At 42.1% G+C, this 10,694-nt stretch overlaps 1 protein-coding gene across 32 annotated transcripts in view; it reads left to right on the top strand.

Annotated features, from left to right (window-relative positions):
• The first annotated feature begins 253 nt into the window (after positions 1-253).
• Positions 254-10,694, top strand: part of NME9 (NME/NM23 family member 9) — a 30,691-nt gene continuing 20,250 nt past the window's right edge. For 11 of the 32 annotated variants that reach the window (XR_011427041.1, XR_011427040.1, XR_011427039.1 and 8 more), the window contains exons 1-3: positions 3,851-3,984; positions 4,435-4,471; positions 9,838-9,895. Coding sequence is in view for 21 of the 32 variants with exons in the window: in XM_070238224.1 (XP_070094325.1) it covers positions 4,439-4,471; positions 9,838-9,895 (91 nt within the window). In the remaining 11 variants the exon portion in view is untranslated. Of the gene's footprint in view, positions 422-3,850; positions 4,277-4,434; positions 4,472-9,837; positions 9,896-10,694 lie in introns of those variants that run through there. The other 21 variants (XM_070238225.1, XM_023621003.2, XM_070238222.1 and 18 more) reach the window with 15 other exon arrangements.

Below are 10,694 nucleotides of genomic sequence, written 5' to 3'. Positions count from 1 at the left end.
TGATAAATCAAATTTCATCAAAATTTTAAAATGTCTGGTCATTAAAGCCATCAGAGTCACCTCAGGCTGGCAGCTGGGGGCAGAGGGTGGAGGAGGCCACGTCTGATACTTCACCACTTGGGCCCAGAAGCAACACTCCTCGCTTCCACCCTGACTGAGGGAAGCTAGCCAACTGGCGCCACCTGGCTGCGCGGGATGGGGTGGCCATTGTGACCTTTGGGATGGGGCCTCCCAGCAATGACCCTCTACTCTGAAAAGAGAGCCTGATACCTTAACAACAACAACAACAACAATGGCTTTCCTGTCAAGAAACTTTAAAAGACACTGTCTCTTTCCACAGCATTCCTGAAAGGTGGGTATTATACTGCCCATTTCAAAGAGGAGGAAACTGACGCTGAGGAAGTTGAAGGAGCTCACCCAGGTAAGAAGCTCACACAGGTCGGAGGCAGTAGGTCCAGGACCCAACTCAAGCCTGACAGATTCAAAAGCTCCCAGTTCTGTGACTCCAGCTGCCTTCCTCACAGCAGGTCACAGTAGGGACATGCCGTTACTTGTGGAAAAAGAAAACAGGCTATCTGGAAGCAGAGAGGCGTCAGCCTAGGCAGAGCTGTATGCACACATTCTTACCATCCAACATGAGAAACTGGAAGGTAGCTGGGGAAACAACAGCCCACTTTGGTTTGCGATTTGCTCGTAAAGCGAGTAGGTCCTTTCTTGTTTTACAGTCACAGCCCAGTTTTGAAGTGTTTTCATAAAGAAAATGCTCCTGGTGTCCAATTCGGATCACAGGAAGGTTTCCCTTGAGCAAACCACCACCTTGTGGCAATGACATGACTTGCAGGAGAAAGAATAAGGTTTTTTGTTTTTCCAATCTTTCAGACTCCAAAACACAGCAGTTACCATTAAAGTTAGAAGTTTTGGCATTAAACAAAGCAAAACAAGCGAACAAAAAAGCACCTCCCTCAGGGCTGATCTAATTAAAATAGATGTCTGTGAAAAAGACATCTGACTTTGGGCAAAGCAATCGAATCACTGACCCATATCATAAAATATGTGAAAGATGGAAATTTCATTAAATCAAGATGTAAAAAGCTGGAGTGACCCAAAGTGATCCATTTGGGGGAAAACTGATTAGGTTCCATTTTGTCCAAACTGTTCACTTTTGAAAGTAAAAGTGTTGCCATTAATAATTGCATGAGACAACAGATGTAAAGTGGAGATATCTCAGGCAAACCGGGACACATGCTTCCCCTAAATTTGTTTCTGAGGTTCAGCCTGGCAAAGATATGACCACATTTTTTAGTAGAGATCAAGTGGTAAGAAATCTAACCCTTTCCAAAAGAATAAAAAGGCAACCTCTATTGTGCTGGCAGGAGGAGTTTAGTATCTGATTTGAATTTTATTTTGGGAACAAATTTTAAGGGCAATTTCCAACCAGTCAAGAGCTTGAGCAACCACCACCCTGTGGCAACAAACGTCACTCGCATCTTGCAGACCCAGTTTGCAATGCTGTGTCTTACAGACGCCCCTGTATAGAGGTGTCACAGTTTGATTATTCATTCACCTATTGAAGGACATCTTGGTTGCTTCCAATTTCTGGTGAGTATGAATAAAGCTGCTGTAAACATTTATATGCAGGCTTTTGTGCACACATAAGTTTTCAAATTAGTTAGGTAAATATGTAGGAACACAATTGCTGGATCATATGGTACGACTGTACTTAGCTTTGTAAAAAACTGCCAGACTGTCTTCCAAAATGGCTGTATCATTTTGCCTTCCCGCTAGCAATAAATGAGAGCATCTGTTGCTTGGACCTTCATCAGCATTTAGCATTCTCAGGGTTTTTTTTATTTTAGCCGTTCTAAAAGGCGTGAGAAGTATCTTATTGTTCTAATTTGTAATTCCCTAACGACAAACGAGGAAGAGCATCTCTTTCATTTGCTTACTTTCCATCTCTGTATCTTCTTTGGTGAGGTATTTCTTCTGATCTTTGGCCCATTTTTAATTGTGTTGTCTGTCTTCTTATTGTGAGTTTTGTATATTTTGGATAAAAGTCCTTTATCAGATATGTCTTTTGGAAATAGTTTCTCACAGTCTATGGCTTGTCTTCGCATTCTCATAACAGTCTTTTGCAAAGCACAAGTTTTTAATTTTAATAAAGTCTGACCTACAAATTTTTTCTTTCATGGATCATGCTTGTGGTGCTGTGTCTAAAAAGTCAGTGCCAAATCCAAGATCACCTGGATTTTCTCTTATGTTTCCTTTTAGAAGTTTTATAGTCTTGCGTTTTACATTTACATTTATGATCCACGTTGAGTTAATTTTTGTGAAAAGTGTAAGATCTGTGATCAGAGTCATGTTTTTGCAAAAGGATGTCCAATTATTCCAGCATCATTTTTTGAAAAGACTATCCTTTCTCCATTAACTTTCCTTTGCCCCTCTGTCAAACATTAGTTTTGTACATTTGTCTAGGTCTATTTCTGGACTCTCTAGTCTGTTCCATTGATCTATATATCTATTCTTTAAATATAAAACCATGCTGTTTTGCTTATAGCAGCTTTATAGTAAATTCTGAAGTCCAATAGTGTCAGCTCTCCAACGTTGTTCTTTTTCGTCAGTATCGTATTGGCTATTCTCGGCCTGTTACCTTTTCATATAAACTCTAGAATCAGGTTGTTGATATTCACAAAATAGCTTGCTGGGATTTTGCTTGGCATTATGTTTAATCTGTAGATCACACTGGGAAGAAGTGACATCTTAACAATATCGATTCTTCCTCTCCACAGACATAGAATATGTCTCCATTTATTTAAATCCTTTCAAGTTCTTTCATCAGCTGTTATTGATTTCTAGTTTAATTCCATTGTGGTCTGAGAACATACTCTATGATTTCTATTCTTTTAAATTTGTTAAGGTGTGTTTAAGACCTGGAATGTGGTCTATCTTGGTGAATGTTTCATGTGAACTTGAGAAGAATCTGTATTCTACTGCCGTTGGATGAAGTATTGTATCAATGTCAATTAGGTTGATGTTGTCGTTCAGTTTAACTATATGCTTGCTCATTATCTGCCTGCTGGATCTATTCACTACTAAAAAAGTTGTGTTGAAGTCTTCAATTATAATAGTGGTTTATCTATTTTTTCTTGCAGTTCTAGCCTCATGTATTTTGATGTTCCTAGGTGAATACATATTAGTATTAATTAATTAATTAATACTAATAACATAATTATTGTCATGCCTTCCTGGAGAACTGCCCCTTTAGCTTTATGTGATGCCCTCTCTTTATCCCTGAGGAATCTCCTTGTTCTGAAGTCTGCTCTGCCTGAAATTAATATAACTACTCTAGCTTTTTTTGGGGTTAGTGTTAGCATGGCATAGCTTTCTCCGCCTCTTTTAAATTATCTGCGTCTTTATATTTAAAGTGGAGGTCTTGTGGAGAACACACAGTTGGGCCTTATTTTTTAATCCACTGACAATCTCTGTCTTTTAATTGGTGTAGACTATTCATACCATGTTTGTAAGTGTTTTATATTTGTTCCACTTGACTTTCATCTCTAAATTTTGAATGTGAATTTTGTATTCTTTATCTTAAAGAGAACGCTTCAGATCCCTCAAAACCTGCACCTACCGCTGCTCGACATGCATTAAGTAACGGTAGAAAAGGTGCAGGCCAGCCCGGCGGTGCAGGAGAGGCTCAGGGATTCCGGGATGCAGCTGCATAGTACATGGATGCACCGGGTCTTTGCTTGCTGGGTCCAAATCCCCCAGACACTGACAAACGCTTCAGCCAATGAGAGCGTTCCTACCGTCCAATTCTGACTTAAGGGGCGGGACTCCCTCCTGCCTTATTGCCTTGTCTAGAGTGGGCGTGGCTTACGTGTACGTTTGTTTATCACCTGGCCAATTTGGTGCGGCCCTGTGTTGCCATGACGACCGTGGCTAGGTCACTGCAGACTCGGTTGGAAACTCTCACAGCGCGTTGAGGTCCGTGTACCTGTCGAGAGATCGTTCACGGTGGTTCAGCTTCCCAGGAATACATTGGAACAGTAGGGATAGCAGGGTTCTGTGGCCTTTTTCCACCCTAATTCCTCGGCGGGCGCTCCGATGCCTGCCGGGCTGCGTCGCCTGGAGCCCCCACTCGGGCCTCTGCGCGCGTCCCTTGGCTGGCTCTGGGGCGAGGAAGGGGCTTCGCAAATCTGCAGAAAACCCGCCCCCCGAGCCGCAAGCCCCCGGGCTGCAGGCTCGGCCTCCCTCGTGGGGTGTTCGTTTTCCACCTGTGCGTTTATTTTCTGCCACTTATAAGCACCTTAAAGGGACGAGGGGCTTTGTCTAGAGGAAGCTCTTGGCTTGCTGATCCACGCAGCGGTTTGCCTCGAGGCTGCGGCCGGGGAACGGCCTGAGCCCGCGGTAACAGTGCTTCTGTCTTCTTTGCAGAGCCATGGGCAGCAAGAAGAAGGAAATTGCCTTGCAGGTAAGCCTCTAGGGGCGCTTGCTTCCTGCACTTGGTTGGGGTTGGGGACGAGCAGGATGGTGTGGAGCGGGAAGTGCAGTATGAAAGTGATATTGTCGGGAAGTGCAGTATGAAAGTGATATTGTTTGCCAGCAGTCTATTACAGCCAGTGTTCTCAAACTTGAATATGGTACCTTCCGTCTTAAAGGAAAAAAACTTATCTTGGACCCCTAGTGATGACAAATTTTTTGTGCACTTAAATATAAACAAACATAAAATTGGGTGTAAGCTCTTTATGGTTAGAGTACTTATGTAATGGTAAAACCCAAACATGCGTTAAAAGAAAATAAAACTACAAAACCGAGAAAATATGAATCAATATAATTCGATGTGACTTTTTTGTTGAAATACAATTGCCACTTGCTGTGGGAATCTGATATAGGTTCTTTTGAGTCTGGGCACACGTCTGTAGCTGAGTGCTCTCCAGAGATCCAGTTCTCCTACCACTGCTGTCATCAATCATTCGCTTATTCAAAGTAGATTTTGATATTTTATGTGCTGCACATTCGTTATATGGAGTGCCTTACTTACTTTGCGCCTGGGACAAGTGAATCCGTAAGCCAGTGTCTCTGTTCTTTTTTTCTTGGTCCTGGACAATAATTAGTGGGTGATTCTACAGTGATGGTAAACATGCAGGCGTAGCTGGAACTGGGAGGGAGGGCTTCGTCATCAGGAGATCATCTGATGATCTGTAATATGGGTACATTTTAAAGCAAACCTTAAAACGTCTCCTAGTCAACTTGGCCCATCAGGATAAATGCCAGGCTACAGGCACCGCCTGGAGACTAGAGAGCAGCAGCAGTCCTGAGCCACCTGATTCCTTTCATTGTTCTCGTGGCACCAGGAATTTGCATGTGAATTTCAAAACACTAGTGATTTAAAAAAGGGAGAAAGCAATGTCTGTCTAAGGATTGCGTTTACTGGGAGGGGGTTGGCGGGGGAGGGAAGAGCTTTGAATTGGAAGTCAGAAGACCTTATGTAGTTCTTGACTCTTCTCTCAGCCAACTCTGGGACTTTGTATACATCATGTAAACTCTCTGGGCTATAGCTTGTCCATCGTAGACAAGCATTGATGTTCTAGCAGTCCAGAGTTATGAAACTTCATGTGTCTATATTCTGTCTGTAAATAAATCCTAAGGACCCGGTCCTACCACTTACTGCCGTGTGAACGAGTTCTTCAACCTCTCGGACCCTCCACACCCTTTATGAAAACAGGAGGGATGTTACATAACCTGCAGAGTTGTGGCAAGAGACTCCTTTAGACACTTCTAGGATGGTCTGAATGCTGTCTGTGGTGGCTCTAAGATTTTTGCCCCATATGATTATCTTTTTGTGTGTCTATGCCCAAATCTCCTTTGGGGGTAATAACATTTTTTAGCAATTTTTTTTAAATGTATATTCCCCAGAGCCCTGAGTTCAATGCGGTACTCAAAGTAAGTGCTCCCATTTGCTGAGGGAGGAGGCAGTGGTGTGCCTGGAGGCGTCCGTGTGGGCACTGCCTCTCCACCAGGTCAGCTCCTTAAAAGCAGTGCTCAAGGGTCTGCCAAGCCAGGAACTCTGTCCTCTCTCTGGGTAAGACTATTTAGGATTCCTTTTGTGACTGAGATGGAAATCGCAGGACATCAAGAGACAGCCTGGTTGAAAGTGCCAGAGGGGCTGGCCCGGTAGCTAGTAGTTGAGTTCCTGGGCTCTGCTTCAGCGGCCCAGGGTTCACATGTTTGGATCCCAGGCATGGACCTACACACTGCTCATCAAGCCATGCCGTGGTGGCATCCCACATAAAATAGAGGAAGATTGCCACAGATATTAGCTCAGTGACAATCTTCCTTAAGCAAAAAGGAAGATTGGCAACGGATGTTAGCTGAGGGCCAATCCTCACACACACACAATTGCCACACATTCCCCATTCATTCCCTACAATGTAGGGCTTGGTGAAGTCCAGCTATTTCCCGTTCTGTTCTGCTCCCGCCCTGCTCCTCCGAGTGAGATTCTTCCACTGCCCACAGAGTCCTGGCCCCACTGCTGATGTGGCTCCCTCCACGACAGGGGTGCACTGCGGAGAGTTGCCACTGGCTGACAGCTGAGCCTCTGAGACTGACTATTATGAGAGAGAGGCTGGGGGTGGGGGTTCTTCTGAATCCTCTGTCGCTTTCCTCAGGACCATAGTTATGGGCCCAGGATGACATCAGTCCAGCTCTCTTACCTCATTTAAGGCATCAAGAAGAAGGCTTTTCTGTTTTTTGTCCTTTTTTATCCTTTGAAACAAAAAAGTATGGAAGCATGATTTCCTTGAAAGATGGATCTTTAATAAAGGATTTGCGGATGTTACATGTTTCCAGCCCTTTTAAAGGGACAAAGACCTTAACACACCTGTACTAAGAATGAGTGGTAATTGTCATGGTCTTTTAATTTATATAGTTTCAAGGTAGCTCCCCACAAAACGTATTAATTACAAAGGGAAGAGGAACAATTTCACAGTGTAGAAGCCTGACACCACCTTAATCAAGTGATCAAAGTGAACATCATCCGTAATGGGGCAGATCGAAACTGTGTCACCTGACAAGATGCAGTGAGAAGAACATTCTTCCACTTCTCTGACACTCCAACCAGTTCCAACCAATCCAATCAGTTCCAACCAATTACAACCAATCCAACCAGTTTTAACCAATTCCAGCTAGTTCCAACCAATCCAACAAGTTCCAAACAATTCCAACCAATCCAATCAATTCCAACCAATCCAACCAGTTCTAACCAATTCCAACCAGTTCCATCCAATCCAACCAGTTCCAAACTATTCCAACCAATCCAACCAATTCCAACCAATCCAACTACTTCCAACCAATTACAACCAATCCAACCAGTTCCAACCAATCCAACCAGTTCCAACCAATCCAACCAATTCCATTCAATCCAACCAGGTCTAATCAATCCAACCAGTTCCAAACAATTCCAACCAATCCAACCAGTTCTGACCAATCCAAAGATGCACAGCCTGAATCTAATCAGGAGGAAACATCAAACACACCCAAACTGAGGGACATTCTACCCTCTTGTAGTCTTCAAAAGTGTCAAAGTCATGAAAATCAAAGAAAGACTGAAAAACTGTTCCAGATGGAAGAGACCAAAGAGACTTGACAAATCAATTCAGCATCTGGTTCTGATTAGATCCTGTGCTATTCAGGACATTACTGGGGTGACTGGTAAAACTTGAATGGGGTCTGAGTATGAGAGAGTCATAATGCATCGTGTTTATTTCCTGATTTCAATGGTTGTATCACGGTTATGTGGGATAATGTATTCAGAGATAATAGGATATCAGGTTTGTCATTTACCTTCAAATAATTCAAGCAAAGGTTCTTTATACTGTACTTGCAAATTTTCTGTAAGTTTGAAATTGTTTCAAACTAAAAACGTTATACAAAAATATACATTATTAATAATGTACTATGTATGATATGATATATATATCTCTCCTTGAATTTCATTTATGACATAAACCAGAATATTTCTTAAGTAAGAGAAAAATGTGAAGAGATGGCAATAAATTCAACTGTTAATTATTTCTGATGTGGATGTTTGGATATATTTAACAAAAGATGTGCCAAAAGTATACACTGAAAACTACAAAACATTGCTGAGAAAATTAAGGAAGATTTAATAAATGATGAGAAACATGTTCCTGAACTGGAAGATTTCAGTTTTGTCCCAAATTGTTCCATAGATTCAATGCAGTCCCAATTAAAATCTGTGCAGGAGTTTTTGCAGAAATTGACAAGCTGGTTCTAAAATGTATATGGTAATGCAAAGGCCCTAGAAAAGCCAAAACAATCTTGAAAAAGAAGAATAAATATGGAAACCTGACACTGCCTGAGTCCAAGACTTATTATAAAGCTATAGTAATCAAAATAGTGTGGTACTGGCAAAAGAACAGACTAAATAGGTCAATGAGATAGAATAGAGTCCAGAATAAACCCATACTATTCCGTCAGTTGGCTTTCAATAAAGATGCCAAAGCAATTTAATGGTAAAATAAATCTTTTCAACAAAGTTTGCAGAAACAACTGTATCACTTCATGGAAAAAAAATTAACCCCAATCCTTCCCTCACAATATAGACAAAAATTAATTTCAGATGACTTGCAGGCTTAAATTAAATTAAAGCACATGAAATAGTGCTCAGCACCCCTAGTGATCAGGGAAATGAAATTAAAGCCACAGTGAGATACCATTATGTTACCATCAGTGTGACTAAAATTTAAAAGACTGACATCACTAAGTTTTGGTGAGAACCTGGAGCAACCACAACTCTTATGCTTTGCTGATGGAAGTTTAAAATGGTACAACCACTTTAGGAAAAGTGGTGGCTGTTTCTTATGAAATTGAACAGATATTTACCCTGTGTCTGAGCGGTTCCACTCCCAGATATTGACTTACTGAAGACAAATGAAAACATGAATAGAAGAGGATTTAACAAGAATGTTCATAAGTCTTTATTTATAGCCCCAAACTGGAAGTAACCCAAATATCTATCAAGCAGATTATGATATCGTCATACAGTGGAACATGCTCAGGAATAAAAATGGACAAGCTACTGACACACGACTACACAGAGGAGTCCCAGAAGTACGCTGACTGAAGGAAGCCGGCACAAAATAATACATGTTGTATTGTTTCATTTGTAGGAAGTTTTAGAACAGACAAAACGAATCTATCGTGACAGAAAGCAGATCGGTGTTTACCTGGGGTGAGGGGTGGGGAAGGGCTGAGAGGAGACACGGTAGAATGTTCTGGGGTGATGGAAGTGTTCTGTAGTGTAATAGGGGTATGTATGCTTTTGTCAAAACTCAAAGAACTGTAACACTTTAGTTCTGTGTATTTCACTGGACGTAAATTATATCTCAATAAAACATAAAAAGACAAAAAAGAAAAAGTGAATGAATACCTCTCTGTACATAAATATAGGTAAATGTCAAAACAATGTTGAGTGAAAACACAAATTGCAAAAAGTTATCTATTGTATGATATTATTGAGGTACATTTTATGGACACAAAACAACTTTATATATTGGTTTTGGACAAGTAATAAGTAAAACATTATTTTTTTAAATGACAGATTTTCTTAGGATAGCGGTTATTCCTGAGGATGGAGGCAGGAAGAAAGAGAAGGAGAAAACAAGATCGGGGAAGGAGGCCAGCTTAGGCTGTGTCTGTAACTATTTCATGGAGAAGGAGAGAGAGACAGAGGGCTAGAGATCTGGAGCAAATACATCAACTCGTTTCCCCATCAGTGCCCTGGGTCATACAGTGTTTGTTTCTCTTTGATGTTAGGTCAACATCAGCACCCAGGAGCTTTGGGAGGAAATGCTCAGTTCCAAAGGATTAACTGGTAATTTAAGATAATTTTTTAGATCCTTCTTTTGCAAAATTGCTAAATGATGTCTTGAACCCTGAAGAGAAAAGCTGCAGTAAGCACCATTTTCCTATATCCTTGAGTTTCATAAGTAAGGAACCAGGTGATTTCTTTGTGTATGTGTGCGCGCATGTGTATACATACATACATACATATATATATCTGGCTTGAACATGTTCATAAGTTCAGTTCAGGCACCTGGTCAGTACTGCTGGATAACAGGCTTTCCTTGTTTCAGAGCTGACTGTCTTACTCAGGGGTTGTTTGCTGTTAAGGAACAGAAACCTCTCCTAATGGCCTGAGGCATGAGAGGGGAAGCAGTGGAAGGAATTCAGGGATCTCTTGGAACACAGGGGCTGGAAGGAGAGCCAGGCATCCGAAGGGCCCGGAACCAGGGGCTGCACAGTCATTAGGAAACAGCACAGCCACTGTCCCTGGGCCCCCTCGTCTCTATCCTCCTTGTATCAGTTATCTATTGCTGGGCAACAATTTACCCTGAAACTTAGTGGTTTGAAATGACACCCATTTACTATCCCCCAGTTTCTGTGGGTCCGGAATCCAGGTGTTGCTTAGCTGGGCGCCTCTGGCTCAGGGTCTCTCACCAGGCTGCAGTTTAAGAGTCACACAGCGGGAGCCGACCCCTTGGCTGAGTTGTTAAGTCCACACGCTCCGCTGCGGTGGCCCAGGGTTTGCTGGTTCGGATCCTGGGCGCGGACATGGCACTGCTCATCAGGCCATGTTGAGGCGGCGTCCCACATGACACAACTAGAAGGAC

The sequence above is a fragment of the Equus caballus genome, chromosome 16 (genome assembly GCF_041296265.1).
Source record: "Equus caballus isolate H_3958 breed thoroughbred chromosome 16, TB-T2T, whole genome shotgun sequence".
Lineage (NCBI taxonomy): Eukaryota > Metazoa > Chordata > Mammalia > Perissodactyla > Equidae > Equus > Equus caballus.
The sequence above is the reverse complement of the archived record's forward strand: the minus strand, read 5'-3'. Positions and strand labels throughout refer to the sequence as shown.